Raw genomic sequence first — 25,901 nt, forward strand, 5'->3', positions numbered from 1 at the left:
CCACTGTCCCAGGTGGCTCCAAGCTCCAGTGTCCAGCCTGACCTTGGGCACCTCTAGGGATCCAGGGGCAGCCACAGCTGCTCTGGGAATTCCATCCCAGCCCCTTCCCACCCTCCCAGGGAAGGATTTATCCCAAATATCACAATCCAAATTATCCCTCTTTAGTCTGAAGCCATTCCCTGTGTCCTGTCCCTCCATCCTTGTCCCCAGTCCCTCTGCAGCTCTCCTGGAGCCCCTTCAGGCCCTGCAAGGGCTCTGAGCTCTCCCTGGAGCTTCTCCAGGTGAGCATTCCCAGCTCTCCCAGCAGAGCTGCTCCATCCCCCTGATCCCCTTGGAGCCTCCCCCAGCCCCTCCTGGAGCCTTCCCGAGCTGGGAATTCCTCAGGAATGGCCCCATGGGAATGCGGGAATGACCCTCAGGAATGTGGGAATGGCACCCCCGGATCCTTCCTGAACATGGGAATGCCTTGGGAATGGGGGAACAGCCCCATGGGAACGGCACCCCTGGATCCTGCCCCAGCTGGGAATTCCTTGGGAATGTAGGAATGGCCCCATGGGAATGTGGGAACAGCACCCCTGGATCCTTCTCGAACCTGGGAATTCCCCGGGAATGACCCCTTGGGAATGACCCCCGAGGATCTTTCCTGAGGTGAGAATTCCCCAGGAATGCAGGAATGAGCTTCCTGGACCCTTCCCGAATCTGGGAATTCCTTGGGAATGGCGCCATGGGAATGCAGGAATGACCATCCTGGATCCTTCCCAAATCTGGGAATTCCCTGGGAATGCGGGAATGGCCCCATGAGAATGTGGGAACAGCACCCCCGGATCCTTCCTGAACCCTGGGAATTCCCCAGGAACGACCCCTTGAGCTGAGAATTCCCCGGGAATGCAGGAATGAGCCTCCTGGATCCTTCCCGAATCTGGGAATTCCTCAGGAATGCAGGAATGGCCTGTCTGGAATGTGGGAATGACCCCCCCACCCCCGCAGCTTTTGGGGCTCCAAGCGGGGTTTTGGTGATTTCCATCCTAAACACTGCTAGAAAAGTGTGATTTGGAATTTTCCCCCCAGCCGGGATCTCCCCTCTCCATACCCCCTGGAAAATGACCCCCGATCCCAAAAATTGACCAAAACCCATTTTTTTTTACTGCAAACTCCCCGAGTGCCGCCCCGGGGGAGATGGGAAGGAGCAAAAAATCCATGGAAAAATCCAGGAGAATCCCTAAAAACGGCCCGAAGGGAGCGGGAATGGCGCGGGGCAGAGCCGGGCTCTGCTCCTGAAGGCACCTCGAGATTCCAGCACAGTGACCTGGCACGGAGGGAACTGGGAATGTGGGAATTCCGGCTGATCCCGGGCCAAACCATCCGCCAGAAGGAAAAAAAACCCCGAATTCCCAGGAAAAAAATTCCTTTGGGACTCCCCTCGTGATCCCTGAGATGTCCCCGGGGTGGGCGAGGGTGGGGAGCCCGGGAATGCTGCTGGGATGGGATCCGGGATCCCTGCGGATGCTGGAGGGCTGGGAGGGGGGAAATCCCAAAAACTGTAGCACCCAGAGTAGGGAAAACCAGCAAAAAATGGGAATATTGGGAGGAAAAATGGGAATATTGGGGGGAAAAAAATGGGAATATTGGGGGGAAAAACCAGGTGTTGGCAGCTGCTCTTTAGGGATCCCAGATCCCTAAAGGGATCCCAAGCCGGGATCAGATCCCCAGAGCGATCCCGAGCCAGCAGCCGGGGAGATTCGGGGCTGGAAAAACAGGAAACAATAAAAAAAAGCTGCGGAAAAATACAAATAAAATAAAAAATAATTCAAGGCCAGGCCCTACAAAACCCGGGGCGGGACGTGCCGGGAGGCCCGGCCGCGGTGGGGAATTCCAAAAGCCGGGAATGGGGGTGGGAGTGACCCTGCCGAGGGCTGGGAGTGCGGGAGCGGGGAGGGAGCATGGCGGCCGGGATGGAGAAGCGGGATTGGGATCGGGATCGGGGCCCCTCAGAGGGTGCGGGGGTTGTACTCCGGCAGCTTCCGCAGCTTCTCCTGCTCCGCCTCCGACTCGTCCCGGGCGATCACCAGAGAGTGGGAATAGCCCATGGCCACCTGGAATGGGAATGGGTCAGTTGGGAATGGGAATAGCCCATGGCCACCTGGAATGGGAATGGGTCAGTTGGGAATGGGAATAGCCCATGGCCACCTGGAACGGGAATGGGAACAGGAATGGGAATAGCCATGGCCACCTGGAATGGGAATGGAAACAGGAATGGGAATGGGAATACCCATGGGCACCTGGAACAGGAATGGGAACAGGAATGGGAATGGGAATAGCCCATGGGCACCTGGAACGGGAATGGGAACAGGAATGGGAATGGGAATAGCCCATGGCCACCTGGAACGGGAATGGGAACAGGAATGGGAATAGCCCATGGCCACCTGGAATGGGAACAGGAATGGGAATGGGAATAGCCCATGGCCTCCTGGAATGGGAATGGGTCAGCTGGGAGTGGGAATAGCCCATGGGCATCTGGAACGGGAATGGGAACAAGAATGGGAATGGGAATAGCCCATGGGCACCTGGAACGGGAATGGGTCAGTTGGGAATGGGAATGACCCATGGCTGCCTGGAATGGGAATGGGTCAGGTGGGAGTGGGAATAGCCCATGGGGACTTGGAATGGGAAAGGGAACAGGAATGGGAATGGGTCAGGAAATTGAATGGGAGTGTGAATAGCCCATGATCACTAGGAATGAGAATGGGTCAGCTGGAATACCCACGGAATTGGGAAAGGGTCAGCTGGGAGTGGGAATGCCTATGCAACTGGGAAGGGTCACCTAGGAGTGGACACTGCCCATGGAAAAGGGAAAGGGGGAGCAGAGGGGATCTGGAGCCTTCCCGGGGATCCCTCCTGCCTGCTGGGATCCAGGCTGGGCTGGAGCATCCCAAGGGAGTTTTAGGGAAGGGCCCTGCACCCCCTGCAGGGCACCCATGGGTGTCACAGGCTGGGCACGGCCTCAGCCGCAGGACCTGTCCTCCCACATTCCCACGGGTGCCACAGGCTGGGCACGGCCCCAGTGTCCCTGGTTATTTTAGGGATTGGACCCCAATGTGATGGATGGGCTGGGAATGACCTCAGTGTCCCAGTTTATTTTAGGGAATGGATCCCACTGTCACAGGCTGGGCACAGCCTCAGGGTCCCTGTTTATTTTAGGGAATGGATCCCACTGTCACAGGCTGGGCACAGCCTCAGTGTCCCTGTTTATTTAGGGATTGGATCCTGGTGTCACAGGCTGGGCACAGCCTCAGTGTCCCTGTTTATTTAGGGATTGGATCCTGGTGTCACAGGCTGGGCACAGCCTCAGTGTCCCTGTTTATTTTAGGGAATGGATCCTGGTGTCACAGGCTGGGCACAGCCTCAGTGTCCCAGTTTATTTTAGGGAATGGATCCCACTGTCACAGGCTGGGCACAGCCTCAGGGTCCCTGTTTATTTTAGGGAATGGATCCCACTGTCACAGGCTGGGCACAGCCTCAGTGTCCCTGTTTATTTAGGGATTGGATCCTGGTGTCACAGGCTGGGCACAGCCTCAGTGTCCCTGTTTATTTTAGGGAATGGATCCTGGTGTCACAGGCTGGGCACAGCCTCAGTGTCCCTGTTTATTTTAGGGAATGGATCCTGGTGTCACAGGCTGGGCACAGCCTCAGTGTCCCTGTTTATTTAGGGAATGGATCCTGGTGTCACAGGCTGCGTATGGCCTCAGCCCTGGGTTTATTTAAAGGGGATTTACACACATCACCCATGGGTGTCACGGCCTCAGTTTCCCTGTTTTTTTTAGGGGAGGGCCCCCTGGATGTGATGAGCTGTGCACAGCCTCAGTTTATTCCCCGTTTATTTTAGGGAACAGCTCCTGGTGCCCTCCCTGCATCACCCACAGGTGTGATGAGCTGTGCACGGCCTCACTGCCCTGTTTGCTTTAGGGGAGGGCCCCATGGGTGTCACGAGCTGGGCACGGCCTCAATTTCCCTGTTTATTTTAGGGAATAGCCCCATGTGCCCTCTCCATGACCCCATGGAAGTGATGAGTTGTGTATGGCCCCAGTTTCCCTGCTTAATTTAGGGAATGGCCTCAGTTTCCCTGTTTATTTTAGGGAATAGCCCCATGTGCCCTCTCCATGACCCCATGGATGTGATGGGCACAGCCTCAATTTCCCTGTTTAATTTAGGGAATGGCCTCCCTGTTTAATTTAGGGAACGGCCTCAGTTTCCCTGTTTAATTTAGGGACCAGCCCTCCTGTGCCCTCTCTCCATCACCCCATGGGTGTCACGAGCTGGGCAAGGCCTCACCCCTGGGTTTATCCATGGGGAGGGTCCCCCCTGTCCTCCCTCCCTCACCCCAGGGGTGTGACGAGCTGTGTGGAGTCTCAGCCACCCCAAATTATTTTAGGGCATAGCCAGGTGTGATGAGCTGGGCACTGCCTTGGTGTCCCCGTTCATTTTAGGGGGATCCAGGTGCTCCCTCCCTCACCCCACAGGTGGGATGAGCTGTGTGAAGTCTCATCCACCCCAAATTATTTTAGGGAATGGCCCCTTGTATTCTCTCTCCATCACCCCATGGGTGCCATGAGCCCCCCTCCATTTATTTTAGGGGGATTCAGGTGCTCCTGCCTCACCCCACAGGTGTGATGAGTTATGGCCTCAGTGTCCCTATTTATTCCATGGGATGGGCCCATATCCCTGACAGGGCCTCCCATTCCTGTTCATTTTAGGGAAAGGGCCTCCCTGCATCACCCCACAGGTGGGATGGGTTGTGTAGGGTCTCAGTGTCCCCCATTTATTTTAGGGGGATCCAGGTGCTCCCTTCCTCACCCCACAGGTGTGATGAGCTTGGCACAGCCTCAGCCACCCCAAATTATTTAAGGAGAATGCAGGTGCCCCTCTCCAGCATCCCATGGATGTGCTTAACTCACACAGCCTCAGCCACCCCATATGAGTCCCCATATGTCCCCCCATCACCCCACAGGTGGGATGAGGTCACACAACCTCAGCCACCCCAAATGAGTCCCTGTATGTCCCCCCTCCCACAGATGGGATGAGCCCCCCGTGCATCCCTCACCCCAAACCCTGTGGGGTGCCCTCACCTGCTCGGTGTAGATCCCATCCAGGGTTTTCACCTCCTGTGCCGCCGTGGACGATTTGGGTTTGTGGTCCCCATATCCCTGTGGGAACATTCCATGGACAGGGAATGCTCAGTGGGGCCCTGGGGTTTGGGGGATTTGGGGTGTCCCTTTGGGGGGATTTGAGTTTGTCATCCCCATATCCCTGTGGGAACATTCCATGGACAGGGAATGGTCAGTGGGATTTGGGGTTTTGGGGTGTCCCTTTGGGGGATTTGGGGTTTTGTGGTCCCTATATCCCTGTGGGAACATCCCACGGACAGGAATGCTCAGTAAGGCCCCAGGGTTTGGGGGAATTGGAGTTTTGGGGTGTCCCTTTGGGGGATTTGGGGTTTTGTGGTCCCCATATCCCTGTGGGAACATTCTATGGACAGGGAATGGTCAGTGGGGTTTGGGGGATTTGGGGTTTTGGGGTGTCCCTTTGGGGCATTTGGGGTTTTGTGGTCCCCACATCCCTGTGGGAACATTCCATGGACAGGGAATGGTCAGTGGGGTTTGGGGGATTTGGGGTGACCCTTTGGGGGATTTGGGGTTTTGTGGTCCCCACATCCCTGTGGGAACATTCCATGGACAGGGAATGGTCAGTGGGGTTTGGGGGATTTGGGGTGTCCCTTTGGGGGATTTGGGTTTGTGGTCCCCATATCCCTGTGGGAACACCCCGTGGACAGGGAATGCCCAGTGGGGCCAGAGGGGCTGGGCCCCAGGGTTTGGGGGATTTGGGACGTCTGTCTGGGGTTCCCAGGGGTATCTGAGGTGACTGTTTGGGGGATTTAGGGTGTCATTTGGGGTTTTTTTGGGGGTGTCATTAAGTACCAGCTCCCCAAAGGTGGTCGAGGGCCTCCAGCTGATGGTGGGTTTGGCGTGTCAGTTCATGGTGTCATTTGGGGTTTTTGGGGTGTCTTTTGGGGCTTTATTTGGGGTTTTATTCAATACCAGCTCACCAAAGGTGGGTGAGGGTCTCCAGCTGATGATGGGTTTGGGGTGCCAGTTTGGGGTTCCTTGGAGTATTAAGGGTGTCACTTTGGGGGATTTGGGATTTTACTTGGGGTTTTTTGGGTGTTGGTACCAGCTCCCTAAAGGTGGGTGAGGGCCCCCAGCTGACGGTGGGTTTGGGGTGTCAGTTTGGGGGATTTGGGGTGTTATTTGGGGTTTTATTTGGGTTTTTTTTGGGGTATCATTCAGTATCAGTTCCTGAAGGGGGCTGAGGGTCCCCAGCTGATAGTGGGTTTGGGGATGTCAGAGGTTGGGGGATTTGTGGTGTCAGTTTGGGGGATTTGGGGTGTAATTTGGGGTTTTTGGGTTTTTTTGGGGTGTCATTCATTACCAGCTCCCCGAAGGTGGGCGAGGGCCCCAGCTGATGGTGGGTTTGGCGTGTCAGTTTGGGGTTTTTGTGGTGTCAGTTTGGGGTTTATTTGGGGTTTTTTTGGGGTGTCACTCATTACCAGCTCCCCGAAGGTGGGCAAGGGCCCCCAGCTGACGGTGGATTTGGGGATGTCACTTTGGGGGACTTGGGGTGTCACTTTGGAGGATTTGGGGTTTTGTTTGGGGTTTATTTGGAGTTTATTTGAAGTTTTGGGGGTTTATTTGGGGTTTTTGGGGTGTAATTCATTACCAGCTCCCCGAAGGTGGGCGAGGGCCCCCAGCTGATGGTGCTCTCGTCGGCCGCCACGATGACGGAGCTCTTCCTGCAAGGGAGGTGATCCCTGATCCCTGAGTGCCCCAGGGCCCAGATCCCGGGATTTGGGGTCGGGAATTCCCATATCCACACTCACCCGCAGGCCAGGCTGCGGATCTTCCACCCGCACAGGTCCTGCACGGCCTTGGGGTACATGGTGGACTCCCGGGAGGTGTTGGTGGCGCCCCAGAAGAACAACCCACCTGCAAGGGAGCCTGTCAGGGCACCGAGCCCGGAATTCCCAAATCCTGGGAAATCCACCTGTCAAGGATCCCTGGGATCCCACCTGTTAGGGCCTGCCTCCCCCAGAATTCCCAAATCACAGCATTCCCAGGAATCTCACCTGTCAGGGATCTCTGGGATCCCACCTATCAGGCCATGGCTCCCTGGAGTTCCCAAATCCCTGGGAATCCCACATGTCAGTCCACCTTTCTCCCAGCATTCCCAAATCCTGGGATCCTGGCATTCCCACCTGTCCCATTGCCAGCCCCCCTTCAGCACTCCCAAATCCCAAATTCACACCTGTTTCACTGACAGCCCCCCAGCATTCCCAGATCCCAAATTCCCATCTGTCCCACTGCCATTTCCCCCAGCATTCCCAAATTCCAGATTCTGTATTCCCATCCATCTTCTGCCATCACCCTCAGCATTCCCAAATCCTGTATCCCACCTGTCTCGCTGCCATCCCCCAGCATTCCCAAATCCTGTATCCCACACGTGTCACTGCCATCCCCCCGGCATTCCCATATCCCACTCATCTCACTGCCATCCCCCTGGCATTCCCAAATCCTGAATGTTGAATCCCCACCCATCTCACTGCGATCCCCCCCAGAATTCCCAAATCCCGATCTTGTATCCTACCCGTCTCGCTGCCATCCCCTGGCATTCCCGAATCCCAAATCCCACCTGTCTCACTGCCATCCCCCCCAGCATTCCCAAATCCCGTATCCCACCCATCTCGCTGCCACAGCCCCTGGCATTCCCAAATCCCGATCTCATATCCCACCTGTCTCGCTGGCATTCCCCCCCCAGCATTCCCAAATCCCATATCCCAAACCCCACCCACCTTGCTGCCATCACCCCCAGCATTCCCATATAATTTATCCTGTATCACAAATCCCACTCATCTCACTGCCATCCCCTCAGCATTCCTGGCATTCCCAAATCCCACCCATCTCACTGCCATACCCCCCAGCATTCCCAAATCCCATATCCCACCCATCTTGCTGCCATCCCTCCTGGCATTCCTGAGTCCCGGATCCTGAATCCCCACCCATCTCGTGGCATTCCCCCCAGCATTCCCAAATCCTCTATCACAAATCCCACCCATCTCACTGCCATCCCCCTGGCATTCCTAGCATCCCCAAATCCCACCCATCTTGCTGCCATCCTCCTGGCATTCCCGAATCCCAAATCCCACCTGTCTCACTGCTATCCCCCCCAGCATTCCCAAATCCCAGATCCCCACCCATCTCACTGCCATCCCCCCGGCATTCCTGAACCCCAATCCCGTACCCCACCCATGTCACTGCCATCCCCCCAGCATTCCCAAATCCCAATCCTGTATCCTACCCGTCTCATTGCCATCCCCCTAGCATTCCCAAATCCCAAATCCCAGATCCCCACACATCTCACTGCCATCCCCTGCAGCATTCCCATATCCCGTATCCCAAACCCCACCCATCTTGCTACCATCCCCCCCCAGCATTCCCAAACCCCAGATCCCCACCCATCTCACTGCCACCCCCCCATCATTCCTGGCATTCCCAAATCCTGAATCCCACCCATCTTGCTGCCATCCCCACTGCCATTCCTGAATCTCGAATTCCACCCGTCTCACTGCCATCCCCCGGGCATTTCCAGATTCGGAATCCTGAATCCCCACCGCTCTTGCTGCCATCCCCCCAAGCATTCCCAAATCCTGAATCCCACCTGTCTCACTGCCATCCTCCCCAGCCAAATCCCGGATCCCAAATTCCACCCATCTTGCTGCCATCCCCCCGGCATTCCCAAATCCCAAATCCCGAATTCGCACCGGTCTCGCTGACGGCGAAGGAGCAGGTGTATCCCGCGTAGATCTGGGCGGCGCCGCGCCCCGGGAAGTCGAAGAGCTTCACCAGCCTGGGAACCATCTCGTCCTTCTGCTCCGCGTGGCCCAGGCGCCCGTAGCCACCAAAGCCCCAGGAGAACACGCGCTTCTGGGAGTCCAGCACCAGCTGGGAAACAGGGAAAACAGCCTCAGATCCCAAATCCCAGGAGAACATGTGCTTCTGGGAATCCAGCACCAGCTGGGAAACACGGGAAACAGCCTCAGAAATCCCAAATCCCAGGAGAACATGCGCTTCTGGGAATCCAGCACCAGCTGGGATGGGGACAGGAAACTCAGAGATCCCAAAACCCAACCCCAAACCCCCAGGAAAACACGCGCTTCTGGGAGTCCAGCACCAGCTGGAAAAGGGAAAACAGCCTCAAATCCCAAATCCCAAACCCCAAATCCCAAATCCCAGGAGAACACGCACTTCTGGGAGTCCAGCACCAGCTGGGAAACAGGGAAAACAGCCTCAGATCCCAAATCCCAAATCCCAGATCCCAGGAGAACATGCGCTTCTGGGAACCCAGCACCAGCTGGGAAACACTGAAAACAGCCTCAGAGATCCCAAAACCCAAATCCTAGGAGAACACGCGCTTCTGGGAATCCAGCACCAGCTGGGATGGGGACAGGAAACTCAGAGATCCCAAATCCCAACCCCAAACCCCCAGGAAAACACGCGCTTCTGGGAGTCCAGCACCAGCTGGAAAAGGGAAAACAGCCTCAGATCCCAAATCCCAAACCCCAAATCCCAAATCCCAAAACCTAAATCCCAGGAGAACACGCACTTCTGGGAGTCCAGCACCAGCTGGGAAACAGGGAAAACAGCCTCAGAAATCCCAAATCCCAAGAGAACACGCGCTTCTGGGAATCCAGCACCAGCTGGGATGGGGACAGGAAACTCAGAGATCCCAAATCCCAAACCCCAAATCCCAAACCCCCAGGAGAACACGCGCTTCTGGGAGTCCAGCACCAGCTGGGAAACAGGGAAAACAGCCTCAGATCCCAGATCCCAAAGCCCCAGAGAACACGCGCTTCTGGGAATCCAGCACCAGCTGGGAAATAGGTAAAACAGCCTCAGAAATCCCAAATCCCAAATCCCAGATGCCAAATCCCAGGAGAACACGTGCTTCTGGGATCCAGCACCAGCTGGGATGGAGGGAGGGAGCAGGGGTTCAGAGATACCAAATCCCAGGAAAGTACATTCCTGGGAATGCAGCCCCAGCTGGGAAGGGGGGAGCAATGGCTGAGAGCTGCCCTCTCCCATTCCTGTCCATTCTCCCTCTCCCATTCCCATTCCTGCACCCATTCCCATTATCCCATTCCCACAATCCTGATCCCATATTCCTGTACGGTGTGGTTGGCCCCGCAGGCCATGTCCCTGACCTATTCCCGTTATCCCAATCCCATTATCCTGATCTCACATTCCCGTACTGTGTGGTTGGCCCCAAAGGCCACGTCCCTGACCCATTCCCATATTCCCAATCCCATTATCCCATTCCCACCTTCCCATACTGTGTGGCTGGCCCAGCAGGCTATGTCTCTGACCCATTCCCATTATCCTGATCCCATTATACCATTCCCTTATTCCAGTACCCTGTGGCTGGTCCCACATGCCTGACCCATTCCCATATTCCCATTATCCCAATCCCATATTCCCTATTCCCATACTGTATGGTTGGCCCCGCAGGCCACGTCCCTGACCCATTCCCATTATCCCAATCCCATATTCCCATGTTCCCGTACCATGTGGTTGGCCCCGCAGGCCACGTCCCTGAACCCTTCCCGTAATCCCAATCCCATTATCCCATTATCCCACATGCCCATACTATGTAGTTGGCCCCGCAGGCCGCGTCCCTGACCCATTCTCATTATCCCAATCCCACATTCCCACATTCCCGTACCGTGTGGTTGGCCCCGCAGGCCATGTCCCTGACCCATTCCCGTTATCCCGGTCCCATTATCCCATATTCCCAATCCCACATTCCCGTACCGTGTGGTTGGCCCCGCAGGCCACGTCCCTGACCCATTCCCGTTATCCCAGTCCCATTATCCCATATTCCCAATCCCACATTCCCGTACCGTGTGGTTGGCCCCGCAGGCCACGTCCCTGACCACGACGTTGGGCACGGGCAGCACCTGCCCGTCCTTGGTGCGCTCCACGAAGAGCGCCACGCGCCGCGGCAGCAGCTCGCAGTCGTACTCGATGCGCTGCGCCCGCGCGATGAACTTCCCGTCGGAATTGTGCCCTGGAATGCGAACGGGGCACAGCCGGCCTGAGCGTCCTGTGGGGTCATCCCAAACTGCCCCGATCCTATGGGGTGATCTCGAACTGCCCCGATCCTGTGGGGTCATCCCGAACTGCCCCAGTCCCACAGGGTCATCCCGAACCTCCTCGGTCCTGCAAAGTCATCCCAAACTGCCCCGATCCCATGGCATGATCTTGAACGGCCCCAATCCCACAGAGTGATCCTGAACTGCCCCATCCTGTGGGGTCATCCTGAACCACCCCATCCCATGGAATCACTCTGAACCACCCCGATCCTGTGGGGTCATCCTGAACCTGGCCCCATCCCATGGGGTGATCCCGAACCATCCTGATCCCATGGGGTGATCCTGAACTGCCCCATCCTGTGGGGTCATCCTGAACCACTCCAATCCCATGGGGTGATCCCGAACCATCCTGATCCCACAGGGTCATCCCGAACTGCCCCATTCTGCGGGGTCATCCCAAACCACCCCATCCCAAGGGGTCATCCCAAAGTGCCCTGACTCCACAGGGGGATCCTGAACTGCCCCCATCCCACAGGGTCATCCCAAACCACCCCAATCCTATGGGATCACCCTGAACCACCCCGATCCCATGGGATCATCCCAAACTGCCCCCACTCCACGGGTTGATACCAAACCAGCCCTAATCCCACTGGATGATCCCATGGGATGATCCCAAATTCCACTGGATGATCCCATGGGATAAACCCAAATCCCATACCCAGCTGGCCATACTCCGGACACCCAAAGGAACACAGGTTCCCATGGGGTGATCCCATGGGTGATCCCATTCTCATGGGATGATCCCAAATCCCGTTCCCATGGGATGGTCCCAAATCCTGTACCCAGCTGGCCGTACTCGGGGCACCCAAAGGAATACAGGTTCCCATGGGGTGATCCCAAATCCCATTCCCATGGGATGATTTCAAATCCCATTGCCATGGGGTGATCCCAAATCCCGTACCCAGCTGGCCGTACTCCTGACACCCAAAGGAATAGAGGTTCCCATGGGGTGATCCCATTCCCATGGGATGAACCCAAATCCCGTGCCCAGCTGCCCGTACTCGGGGCACCCAAAGGAATACAGGTTCCCATGGGGTGATCCCAAATCCCATTGCCATGAGATAATCCCAAATCCCATTCCTGTGGGATGATCCCAAATCCCATTCCCACAGGGTGATCCCATTCCATAGATCCCAAATCCCGTACCCAGCTGGCCGTACTCCTGACACCCAAAGGAATACAGGTTCCCATGGGGTGATCCCAAATCCCATTGCCATGAGATAATCCCAAATCCCATTCCCGTGGGATGATCCCAAATCCCATTCCCATGGGATGATCCCATTCCATAGATCCCAAATCCCATACCCAGCTGGCCGTACTCGGGGCACCCGAAGGAATACAGGTTCCCATGGGATGATCCCAAATCCCATTGCCATGGGATGATCCCAAATCCCATTCCCATGGGGTGATCCCAAATCCTGTACCCAGCTGGCCGTACTCGGGGCACCCGAAGGAATACAGGTTCCCATGGGGTGATCCCAAATCCCATTCCCATAGGGTGACCCCATGGTGTGATCCCATAGATCCCAAATCCCGTACCCAGCTGGCCGTACTCGGGGCACCCAAAGGAATACAGGTTGCCCTTGCAGTCCATGACCATGCTGAACTCGGCCCCGCAGCCCAGCTTGGAGATCGGCTGCCCATTGTACAGGATCTGGGAAAAAACGGGAATGGGGTCAGGAAATCCAGGAAAATGGGAAAGGGGGATCAGAAAATCCGGGAAAATGGGAAAGGGCATCAGAAAAACTGGGAAAATGGGATCAGAAATATGGGAGAAGAGCAAAAATGGGGATCACAAACACAGGAAAGGGTGGAAAATGGGATCAGAAAAACCTGGAAAAGGGGGAAAATGGGGATCAGAAACACAGGAAAAGCTGGAAAAATGGGATCAGAAAAACCTGGGGAAATGGGGATGAGAAATTTGGGAAAATCCAGAAAAATGAGATCAGAAAAACCTGGGAAAATGAGGATGAGAAATTTGGGAAAATCCATAAAAATGGGATCAGACAAACTGAGAAAAATCGGGATCAGAAATGTGGGAAAAGCTGGAAAAATGTGATCAGAAAGGCCAGGAAAAAAGGGTAAAATGGGGAATTTCCATGGGAAATCCCTGATTGGCAGGGAAAATGGGATCAAGGACATGGGAAGAGCAGGTAAAAAGGGATCAGAAAAACACAGGAAAAGCAGGAAAAACAGGATCAGACAAATGTGGGAAAAGAGGAGAATTTCCATGGGAAATCCTTGATCCGTGGGAAAAGCTGGAAAAACTGGATCAGAAAACACAGGAAGAAGGAAAAAAGGGGAATTTTCCATGGGAAATCCTTGATCCGCGGGAAAAGCAGGAAAAACTGGATCAAAAATTTGGGAAATGGGAAAACCAAAGGAACTTCCATCAGAAAATCCCTAAAATCCTCAAAAATTAATTTCCAAATCTTGGCTTTTCCTCTCCCCACCACAGCTGGAAATGGCTCCTGGCTGGGAGGGAATTGTGCACCCCGAGGGGTTTTTAGGGAATTTGTCACTAAAAGCCCCAAAATCCCTGGGATTTCCCCCAAATTGGGGTTTGGGGTCCGTACCTGGGTGGGGCTGGGCACGGCGTCCGTCTGGTTCCCCAGCCCCAGCTGGCCCAGCTTGTTCTCCCCGAAGGCGAACACGGAGCCGCTCTCTGCGGGGAAAACGGGAATTTTGGGGGAAAAACCGGGATTTTGGGACTGTTGTCCCAGAATTTAGGGGTAAAAGGGGCAGATTTGGGGGGAAAAGGGGTGGATTTTGAAGGAAAAGGGGTGGATTTTGAAGGAAAAGGGGTGGATTTTGGGGCAGTTTTCCCAGAATTTGGGGGCAAAAGGGGCAGATTTAAGGGCAGTTTTCCTGGATTTTTGGGAAAAAGGGGTGGATTTGAGACAAAAAGGGTGGATTTTTGGCGGTGAAAGGGGTGGATTTGGGGCAGTATTCCTGGGAAAGGAGCGGATTTGGGGCAGCTTTCCCAGGATCAGGGGAGTTTCCCAGGATTGGGCAGTTTCCTGGGATGGAGCTGTTTCCCAGGATTGGGCCATTTCCTGCGATTCAGTGCAGTTTCCTGGAATCTGCCAGGGTTTCCCAGGATCCAGCCCCTTTCCTTGGGATCCAGCCCCATCTCCCAGGATCCAGCCCCATTTTCTGGGATCCAGCCCCATTTTCTGGGATCCAGCCCTGCTTCCCAGGATCCAAGACCATTTCCCAGGATCCAGCCCCATGTCCCAGGATCCAGTTCTGCTTCCTGGGATCCAGGGCTATTTCCCAGGATCCAGCCCCGTGTCCCAGGATCCAGGGCCCCGTTTCCCCAGGGCCCATATCTCAGAATCCAGCCCCACATCCGGGATCTGGGGCCATTTCCCAGGATCCAGCCCCATTTTCCAGGATCCAGCCCCGTGTCCCGGGATCCAGCTCCATGTCCCAGGATCCAGCCCCATGTCCCAGGATCCAGCTCTGTGTCCTGGGGTCTGGCCCCATTTCCCAGGATCCAGTCCTGTTTCCCCAGGATCCAGGGCCATTTCCCCAGGATCCAGCCCTGTGTCCCAGGATCCAGGGCAATTTCACGAGATCTAGTCCCATTTCCCAGGATCTGGGGCCATTTCCCAGGATCCAGCCCCATGCCCCAGGATCCAGGGCCATCTCCCAGCATCCAGGGCCATTTCCCAGCATCCAGCCCCGTGTCCTGTGATCCAGACCCGTTTCCCGAGATCCAGCCCCATGTCCTGGGATCCAGCCCCATGTCCTGGGATCCAGCCCCATGTCCCCAGGATCCAGGGCCATTTCTCAGGATCCAGCCCCGTGTCCCCGGGATCCCACCCCATTTCTCAGGACCCAGCCCCGTTTCCCAGGATCCAGCCCCGTGTCCGTGGGTACCGGTCAGTGCCAGGGTGTGGTTCCTGCCGCAGGCGGCCGCCACGATGGCCTCGCTGCCCAGGGCCTCGATCGGCCGCGGCGCCTCCACGCGCTTCGTGTCCCCGTGGCCCAGCTGCCCCTTCTCGTTCCGCCCTGCGGATCCCAAAATTCCCGCAGTCACAGGGGTGCCCGCTGATCCCGGAATCCCAGAGGAGTCCCTGCTGATCCTGCTATCCCAGGGGTTTCCTCTGATCCCGTTATCCCAGGGGTTCACAGCTGATCCCTCTGATCTTGCTATCCCAGGGGTTCCCTCTGATCTTGCTATCCCAGAGGTTCCTGCTGATCCCATTATCCCAGGAATATTCCTATTGATCCTGGAATCCCAGGGGTTTCCCCTGATCCCATTATCCCACGGGTTCCCAATGACCCCGCTCTCCCAGGGGGGTTGCCAAGATGGATCCTGCTATCCCAGGGGGGTTCCCAGTACAGATCCCACTATCCCAGCCTGGTTCCTGGGATGGATCCCATTATCCCAGCTCAGTCCCAGCATGGATTCTGCTCTCCCAGGGGGGTCCCCGGAATGGATCCCATTATCCCAGCTGGGTTCCCAGGATGGATCCCGCTCTCACAGTTTGGTTCCCAGGCTGATCCTGCTATCCCAAGAGGGTTCCCAGGACAGATCCCACTATCCCAGCCTGGCTCCTGGCATGGATCCCATCATCCCAGCTCAGTCCCAGCATGGATTCTGCTCTCCCAGGGGGGCTCCTGGGATGGATCCCATTATCCCAGTGAGGGTTCCTCAGATGGATCCCGCTCTCCCAGTTTGGTTCCCAGGCTAATCCTGCTATCCCAAGAGGGTTCCCAGGACAGATCCCATTATCCCAGCCTGGTTCCTGGGATGGATCCCATTATCCCAGCTCAGTCCCAGCATGGATTCTGCTCCCCCAGGGCAGCTCCTGGGATGGATCCCATTATCCCAGTGAGGGTTCCCCAGATGGATCCCGCTCTCACAGTTTGGTTCCCATGCTGATCCTGCTATCCCAAGAGGGTTCCCAGGACAGATCCCACTATCCCAGCCCATTCCTGGGATGGATCCTGCTCTCCCAGAGGGTTTCCCAGGACAGATCCTGCTATCCTGCGGGGGGGGTTCCCAGGCTGATCCCGCTCTCTCAGGGGTGTTCCTGGGATGGATCCCGCTATCCCAGTGAGGGTTCCCTGGATGGATCACGCTCTCCCAGCCTGGTTAAAAAGACAGATCCTGCTCTCCCAGGGAGGTTCCCCAGCTGACCCCATTATCCCAGGGGGAGTTCCCGGGATGGCTCCTGCTCTCCTGGGGGGGTTCCCAGGATGGATCCCCCTCACCCAGTCTGGTTCCCAGGATGGATCCTGCTTTCCGGGGGGTTTCCTGGATGGATCCCACTATCCCAACCGGGTTCCTGGGATGGATCCCAGTAGCCCAGCCTGGTTCCCAGGATGGATCCCACTATCCCAGTGAAGGTTCCCCAGATGGATCCCACTCTCGGAGGGGGGAGTTCCCAGGATGGATCCTGCTCTCCCAGTTTGGTTCCCAGGCTGGTCCTGCTATCCCAAGGAGGTTCCCCAGATGACCCCATTATCTCGGGGGGGTTCCTCGTTCCCCGGATGGATCCCACTCTCCCAGTTTGCTTCCCAGGCTGATCTCACTATCCCAGGGGGGTTCCCTGGCTGACCCCATTATCCCATGGGGAGTTCCCAGGATGGATCCTGCTCCCCCAGCCTGGTTCCCAGGATGGCTCCTGCTCTCTGGGGGGGGCTTCCCTGGATGCATCCCATTATCCCAGCCTGGTTCCCGTGATGGATCCTGCTCTCCTGGGAGGTTCCTCAGCTGACCCCATTATCCCAGCCTGGTCCCCAGGATGGCTCCTGCTCTCCTGGAGGGTTCCCTGGATGGATCCCACTCTCCCAGCCGGGTTCCCAGGATGGATCCCATTATCCCAGGGGGGTTCCCTGGATGGATCCCATTATCCCAGGGGGGTTCCCTGGATGGATCTCGCTCTCCCAGCCTGGTTCCTTGGATGGATCCCGCTCTCCCAGCTGGGTTCCCTGGATGGATCCCACTATCCCAGCCAAGTTCCCAGGATGGATCCCACCCTCCCAGCTGGGTTCCCAGGATGGATCCCACTCTCCCAGCCTGGTTCCCTGGATGGATCCCACTCTCCCAGCCTGGTTCCCAGGATGGATCCCACTATCCCAGCTGGGTTCCCAGGATGGATCCCACTCTCCCAGCCTGGTTCCCTGGATGGATCCCACTCTCCCAGCTGGGTTCCCAGGATGGCTCCAGCTCACCCCATCCTGGTTCCCTGGATGGATCCCACTCTCCCAGCCAAGTTCCCTGGATGGATCCCATTATCCCAGCCTGGTTCCCTGGATGGATCCCACTCTCCCAGCCTGGTTCCCTGGATGGATCCCATTATCCCAGCCTGGTTCCCTGGATGGATCCCATTCTCCCAGCCTGGTTCCCAGGACGGCTCCAGCTCACCCCAGCTCCAGAGCTTGCCCTCGGCCGTGATCAGCAGGCTGTGGGCGGCGCAGGGCCCCGACACCACCGAGCGCACGCGCAGCCCCCCCAGGCTCCCGTAGCGGTGAGGCCCCCACAGGTTCTGGCCCAGGTTCCGGTACGCCGCTGGAAAACACCGGGAATGACAGCGGGATCAGGAAAATCATCTGGGAAAATCAGCCAGGAAAATCATCTGGGAATACCAGGAAAATCATCTGAGAAAATCCAGGAAAATCATCTAGGAATACTGGGAAAATAATCGGGGAAAATCCAGAAAAATTCTGGAAAATCATCTTGGGAAAATTCAGGAAAATTGTCCAGGGAAATGCAGGAAAATTATCCAGGAAAATAATACAGGAAAATCCAGGGAAAAAATACAGGAAAATCTGGGAAAATTATCCTGGAAAATCCAGGAAAATAATCTGGAAAAATCTGGGAAAATTAGCCATAAAAATAATCTGGGAATCCCAGGAAAACAATCTGGGAAAATCCAGGAAAATCATCTGGGAAAATTCAGGAAAATCGTCTGGGAAAATTCAGGAAAATCCAGGAATACAATACAGGAAAATCTAGGAAAATTATCCTGGAAAATCCAGAAAAATAATCTGGAAAAATCTGGGAAAATCAGCCAGGAAAATCATCTGGGAAAATTCAGGAAAATCGTCTGGGAAAAGGCAGGAAAATCCAGGAATACAATACAGGAAAATCTGGGAAAATTATCCTGGAATATCCAGAAAAATAATACAGGAAAATCTGGGAAAATCAGCCAGGAAAATCATCTGGGAATACTGGGAAAATAATCCAGGAAAATCATCTGGGAAAATCCAGGAAAATAATACAGAAACATCTGGGAAAACCAGCCAGGAAAATCAGCTGGGAAAATATCCAGAAAAATAATACAGGAAAATCTGGGAAAATTATCCTGGAAAAGTCAGGAAAATAATATGGGATAATCATCCTGGGAAACCTGGGAAAATGATCTGGGAAAATCCAGGACAATCATCCAGGAAAGTAATCCAGGAAAATCCAGGAAATTCTGGGAAAATCATCAGGAAAATCATCTGGGAGCATTGGGAAAATCCAGGAAAATTATCCAGGAAAATGTGGGAAAATCAACTGGGAAAATCATCTGGGAACACTGGGAAAATAATTCTGGAATATCCTGGAAAATCCAGGAAAATCATCTGGGAAATCTGGGAATACCGGGAAAATCACCCAGAAAAACAATCCAGGAAAATAATTTTGGGCCCCAAATTCTGGCCCAAATTAAAACCTAAAACTGTGACTCCTCCCCCAGCTCGTTAATTTTAAATATTAATCAATTTAAATGCTAACTTTTAATATTAATTAAATATATCCCCTAAATAGAAGGAGATAATTAATGAACTGAAAATGAAACAGAGGCTTAATTAGGCAGAGCTGGTGCCCCCTCAAACCTGCCCCAATTAAGGGGTGAAATTGTGGCTCCTCCCCGGTAATTAATGAAAATAATTAATTAGAAATAGATAAAAATAATCAGGAAAAGGAATGGACTACAAAAGATTCCAATTTGTTTTGCTTTGCCATAGATCTGGTGCACCCCAAATTATTGTATCAAACTGTGGCTCCTCCCTAATTAACCAGCTTTAAAGTGAATTAGATATTAATATTAATTAAATATAAATACATGAAAAGGAGGAGATCAATTGATGAACTATAAATGGATCTAAAATAAGCAAAGTCTTAATTTGGACTCAAACCTGCTCCAATTAAGGGGTGAAACTGAGGCTCCTCCCCCAGTTAATTGATTAATTAATTAGAACGACATAAACACAATCAGTAAAATTAACGAACTATAAATGCATCAGAAATAAACAAAGCCTTAATTTGGCTCTGCTGGAGAGATAAAGCTGTGACTCCCTCCTCAGTTAATTAATTAATTGATTAATTTACTAAATAGAAGCAATTAACATAAACAGGAAAATTAATGAACTATAAATCCATTGGCTCTGCTGGACACCCAGGGCACCCCAAATTCTGGCCCAAAGTAGGAGATGCTACTTGAATTCATTAATTACAAATTAGCACCAATTAATCACACCGCCAATAATGAGGGCCCTACTCTGCCCTAATACATAATTAATAGCAATAATCACCCCTTAATGAGGCCTTACCCTGCTCCAAAACATTCATTAATTACTAATTAATACCAATTGATCACAGCCATTAGTGAGCCCCTATCCTGTCCCAAAATGTTCATTGATTACCAATTAATAACGAATCAGCCATTAACGAGCCCCTATCCTGTCCCAAAACATTCATTAATTGCTACTTAATACCAATTAATCATAGCCATTAGTGAGCTCCTAATTTGCTCCAAACCCTTCACTGACTACTAATTGATACCAATTAATTAATCATCTATCAAGGACCTCTACCCTGCCCCAAAACATTTATTGATTACTAATTAACCTCAAATCAATACCAATTAATCCCAGCCATTAATGGGGCCCTATCCTGCCCCAAACTGTTCACTGATTACTAATTAATACCAATTAATTAATGACCGATTAATGAGCCCCTACCCTGCCCCAAGCCCTTCATTGATAATAATAAATAAATTATAAGTTAATTAATTAATAATTAATACCAATTAATTAATCAACTATTAAGGACATCTACCTTGCCCAAAAACATTTATTAATTACTAATTAACCTCAAATCAATACCAATTAATCCCAGCCATTAAGGTGGCCCTACCCTGCCCCAAACTGTTCATTGATTACTAATTAATACAAATTAATCACAGCTATTAGTGAGCCCCTACTCTGCCCCAAACCCTGCATTGGTAATAACTAATAATTAATAAATTATTAGTTAATTAATTAATTAATAGTCAATACCAATTAATTAACCAGCTATTAAGGATCTCTACCTTACCCCAAAACATTTATTAATTACTAATTAACCTCGAATCAATACCAATTAATCCCAGCCATAAATGTGGCCCTACCCTGCCCCAAATCATTCATTGATTACTAATTAACCCAAAGTAATCAGCTATTAATGAGCCCCTACCCTGCCCCAAACCATTCATTGATTACTAATTAATACCAATTAATTAATGAACCAATAATGAGCCCCTACCCTGCCCCAAACCATTCATTAATTACTAATTAACAGCAGGTAATTAACCAGAGTTGCCTGCCCCACACCACTCATTAATGACTAATTAACCAGTTAATAAGCAGCCCTTCCCTGCCCCCCAGGGTTCATTAATGACTAATTAAGCAGGTAATTAGTTAATTAGCCACCCTACCCTGCTGCTTGGGCACCTCCTTGCGGCCAATCAGGTCCCAGTTGGTGGCACCGAAGATCAGGAGCTGCCCCCGGCTCTTGGAGCCCTCGAGCTTCTGTGGGGACACGGCGACATCAGGGGACATCAGGGGACATCGGGGACATGGGGGGCATTGGGGACATCAGGGGACATTGGGGACATGGGGGGCATTGGGGACATCAGGGGACATTGGGGACACCAGGGGACATTGGGAACATTGGGGACATCAGGGACATGGGGGGCATTGGGGACATCAGGGGACATTGGGGACATCAGGGACATGGCGGGCATTGGGGACATTGGGGACATCAGGGGACATCAGGGACATTGAGGACATGGAGGACATCAGGGGATGGGGGACATCAGGGGACATGGGCATTGGGGACATCAACATCAGGGACATCAAGGACATTGGGGGACATCAGGAACACTGGGGACATTGGGGACATGGGGACATCAAGGACAGAGAGACACGGGGATATCAGAGACACAGGGACATCAGGGACATGGGCATCAGGGACATGGGGACATTAGGGACACAGGGGCATCAGGGACATCAAGGACATGGGGGACATTGGGACATCAGGGACATGGGGACATCAGGAACACGGGAGGACGTGGAGGACTTTAGGGGTGAGGGGGATGCTGGGGACATTGGGAACATCAGGGCTGTGGGGGACATTGTGGGGGATACTGGGGACATTGTGGGGGATATTGGGGACATCAGGAGACGTCGGGAACATCAGGGACACGGGGACAGGGAGACACAGGGACATCAGGAACAGGAGGACATGGAAGACTTTGGGGGTGAGTGGGATGCTGGGGACATTGGGGACATCAGGGCTGTGGGGGACACAGGGGACATTGTGGGACATCAGGGATGTGGGGGGACATGGGGGATACTGGGGACATTGTGGGGGATATTGAGGACATCAAGGATGTGAGGGACACGGGACACTGTGGGACATCAGGGATTGGGGACCTGGGGACATCAAGAACATCAGGGACATGGGGACATCAGGAACATGAGAGGACATGGAGGACTTTGAGGGTGAGTGGGAGGCTGGGGACATGGGGCATATTGGGGACATCAGGGATGTAGGGACATGGAACATTGTGGGACATCAGGGATGTGGGGGACATGGGGACATTGTGGGACACGGGATGGGAGGGACACAGGACATTGGGGATATTGAGGGTGGGACACAGGACATTGGGGACACTGGGGACACTGGGGATGGGAGGGACATGGGACATCGGGGACATCAGGAAGGGGGGAAGATGTGGGGAATGTGAGGGACCTTGGGGTCATCTGGAACAGGAATGTGGGGACAGAAGGAGCAGCGGGGATGGGGAGGACACAGGGGACATTGGGGATGTAGGGGACACATGGGACATGGCATCGTGGGGGATGTGGGGGACATTTGGGGTGTGGGGTACACAGGGGACATTGGGGGTGCAGAGGGGATGTGGGGGACACTGGGGACAGAGCCAGCAGGGACATGGGGACAGCAGGGACATGGGGGCAATGATGGGGTGCTGGAAGGGCTGCAGTGGGGTGGGACGGAGGTCAGGGGGTGCAGTGGGGTGGAATTTGGGGTGCAGTGGGGTGGGATGGGGGGCATCAGGGGCTGCAGGGGTTTTGGGGTGTATTAGGGGTGGAACAGTAGGTACAAGGGGGCACGGCGGGGGTGTATAAAGGGGCACAATAGGGGCACAGTGGGGGTGTGTAATGGGGCACAATGAGGGCACACTGGGGGTGTCTCATGGGGCACAATGGGGGCACAGTAGGGGGGTGTAATGAGGCACAGTGGGGGTGTCTCATGGGGCACAATGGGGGCACACTGGGGGTGTCTCATGGGGCGCAATGGGGCACGGGGGGGATGTGCAATGTGGCACAATGGGGGCACACTGGGGGCACAATGGTGGCACAGTGGGGATCTCTCATGGGGCACAACGGGGCACGGGGGGTACCCCAGGGTCCCGGGGCTGCTGCCGCCCTCCCCCCCGAGCTCACGATGCGCTCCTTGCTGTGCTCGGGCTCGCAGATCACCATGCTCTGCCCGCGGGCCCCGGGGCCTCCGGGCCCCGCCGCCGCCGCTGCCGCCGCCCCGCCGGGCCTGCCGGGCCTGCGGGCCCCGGGGCTGCCGTCCCGCGGCCGCCGCTCCCGGGGCGCCTCCTCCTCGCTGCTGCCGCCGCTGCTGCCGCCGCTGGGCCGGGGCCGCCGCCGCCCGCCGCCCTGAGGACCCGGCCGCCGCCGCCCGCCGCCCTGAGGGCCCGGGCCCGCAGCGTCCCAGGGCGGCCCCGCCGCCTTCCTGCGGGGCATGGCTGCGGGAACGCGTCAGCCGCCGCACCGACAGCGACACACGGACACACAGACAGCGACACACAGACAGGCAGGCAGGGACACACAGACACCCAGAGACACCCAGAGACAGACACCCACAGACGCCGGGACACGTGGTGAGGGGAGATGGGGACACCTCGTGAGGAGGAACAGTGAGGGGAAATGGGGGAAGTGGGGTGAGGGGACACAGTGAGGGGAAAGGGGGACGGAGAGGGAGTCGCTGTGGGGGGGGCACTAGGGAATGAGAGGGGACACGGGGTGAGGGGAGATGGGGGGACAGGGGGTGAAGAGAGAGGGGAGATTTCAGGGACGGGGTGAGGGCGGGGACATGGGGTGAGGAGAGATGAGAGATTTGGGGTCAGGGGGTGAGGGAAGATGGGAGATCTGGGGAACATGGGATGAGGAGAGTTGGGCGAGATATGAGGGGAGACGGGATGGGAGCAGAAAGGGGAGACCCCCGTGAGTGGGACATGGAGGGGATGCAGGGGGACAAGGGCTGAGGGGAGATGGGGGACAGGGTGTGGGGACATAAGGGACCCCAGCTGGAGGGGAGAAGGGGGATACGGGGTGAGGGGAAAAGGGGGACCCACCGTGGTGGCCATGAGGGGATAAGAGGTGGAACCCCTAATGAGGGGACAGAGCGGGGACGTGGGGGAGAAAGGGGGGACCCCCTGTGGGGGTGATATGAGGGGATCCTGAATGGGGGCAGATGGGGGGACTGGGGGGATGTGGGAGACATGGGGACATCAAGGGGGTTTGGGGGGATGTGTGGACACAGGTGACCCCCAGCCAGGGGACATGGGGAGACTTGGGGGACATGGGATGGGACAAATGCGATTTGGGGACATGGGGAGGGGAAAATGGGGGATTTGGGGGACATGGAATGAGGGGGGCACGGGGAGAGGGAAGGGGAGCTAGAAAAGGGGGACTGGAAAGGGGGTCTGGAAAAGGGATTTGGAAAGGGGGTCAGGAAGAGAGGGAGCTGGAAAAGGGGGTCGGGAAAAGGGGGAGCTGGAAAGTGCAAAGGGGACACACGGGGGGTCGCGGGGAGATTTGGGGGTGCACAGGAGGGTCCCGGGGGGTTCCCACAGGGGATCCGGGGCAGGAAAAGGGCCCGGAGACAAAGCGGATCGCGGGGCAAGGGGAGCACCGGGGGGAATTTGGGATCCCCACCCCAAACCGCCCGGAACCCCCAAACCCCCAAAGCCCCGGCGCTCTCGGGGCGCTGCCGCCGGATTTCGGGGTGGGGGCGATTTAGTGGATTGGGGAAGGGGCAGAGCCCCCCCGGGGGTCTCCCCCGTGTCCATCCCGCCGCCCCCCCGCGCTCCCATTCCCAGATTTCCCTGGAACAATGGGATCTCTGTCTGCCCCCCTCGCACCACGTGGATCCGCCTTTTATTTTTTCCCCCTTTTTTTTTTTTTTAAAACCATTTTTCCGCCCCCCCCCGTCCCTCCCCAAACCCCTCTCCCCAAACCCCCCAAACCCCACTTTTTAACCCCCCAATTCCAAACCTGATTTTAGGGCGAGAGGTGCAGCATAAAGAAAGCGGCGGCGCGGGGCCTTTGCACTATTTTTGGTGGCGGTTCCTGTTGCAGGAAAAGAAGAAAAAAAAAAAAAAAAGGTAATTTTGGGTGAGTTTTTTTTTTTTTTCTTTTTTTTTTTTCCCCTCCTCCTCCTCGTTGGTTGTTTTTTTTTTTTTTTTTTGGTTTTTTTTTTTTTTTTTCTCTTTTTTCCTGCTCAAATCCCACCCACCGAATGCCCTGGAAGCGGGAGTGCGGGCGAGGAGCGGGACAATACAAAACAGAAGCACATGGATGGATGGATGGGCAGGAAAAGGGGGAAAGGGAGAAAGAAGAGCCCGGATCCCGGGCGGCCGCGAGGGAGCGGCCCCGAGCCCCGCAGCTCCGGCGGCTCCAGCAGCTCCATCTTTAGGGCTGGAAGACTCCGAATATCCCCCGGTCCTGCCCCTCCTCCGCATCCCGTTTTTTGCGAAATCGGATCTGAGGATTTGGGGGTTTGAGGAAGGGGGAATGGGATTTTTGTGTTTTTTTTTTTTTTTTTTTTTTCACACCCCCTTCCCCCCCCATCCCAGAGGAAAGGTGGGTGTAGGGTGGTGGTGGTAGGGGGCTTAATGCAAGGATTTTGTGGGGTTTGTTCCCCACACAAAAAAAAAAAAAAAAAAATCATAAATGTATGGATGCCGCGGGGTTTCTACGCCAAAATATTATAAATAATAAATGCACGGATTCCATAAGGTTTGTTCGCCCCTCCTCAAAATAATACGGAATGTAAAGATTGGAATGTAAGGATTCCAAGGGGTTTTTTTTTTTCCCCAAAAAATCATAAATGTAAGGATTCGGTGGGGTTTGTCCCCCAAAAAAATCATAATTGCGGGGATTCCATAGAGTTTGTTCCCCAAAAAATCATAATGTAAGGATTCCAGAGGGTTTGTTACCCCCCCCCCCAAAAAAAAAAACCCCACAGGTTCCATGGGGTTTGTTTCCCAAAACATCATAAATGCAGGCATTCCATAGGGTTTGTTCCCAAAAAATAAATGTACAGATTCCATAGAGTTTGTTC

General features: G+C 54.7%; 1 protein-coding gene across 1 annotated transcript; it reads right to left on the reverse strand.

The window, feature by feature from the left end:
- Positions 1 to 1,749: 1,749 nt before the first annotated feature.
- Positions 1,750 to 25,131, reverse strand: RCC2 (regulator of chromosome condensation 2). Its single transcript, XM_059487436.1, has 14 exons — positions 25,074 to 25,131; positions 24,833 to 24,907; positions 22,991 to 23,301; positions 20,956 to 21,049; positions 17,640 to 17,783; positions 15,143 to 15,274; positions 13,834 to 13,922; positions 12,797 to 12,911; positions 11,006 to 11,172; positions 8,870 to 9,050; positions 6,932 to 7,037; positions 6,772 to 6,844; positions 5,124 to 5,201; positions 1,750 to 2,093 (listed from the first exon to the last, which is right to left on the reverse strand). Exons 3-14 carry the CDS (start codon positions 23,297 to 23,299, stop codon positions 1,989 to 1,991), a joined length of 1,593 nt encoding a protein of 530 aa, XP_059343419.1. The 5' UTR covers positions 23,300 to 23,301; positions 24,833 to 24,907; positions 25,074 to 25,131; the 3' UTR covers positions 1,750 to 1,988.
- Between the last annotated feature and the right edge of the window lie 770 nt (positions 25,132 to 25,901).

The sequence above is a fragment of the Ammospiza nelsoni genome, chromosome 22 (assembly GCF_027579445.1).
Source record: "Ammospiza nelsoni isolate bAmmNel1 chromosome 22, bAmmNel1.pri, whole genome shotgun sequence".
NCBI classification, from domain to species: domain Eukaryota; kingdom Metazoa; phylum Chordata; class Aves; order Passeriformes; family Passerellidae; genus Ammospiza; species Ammospiza nelsoni.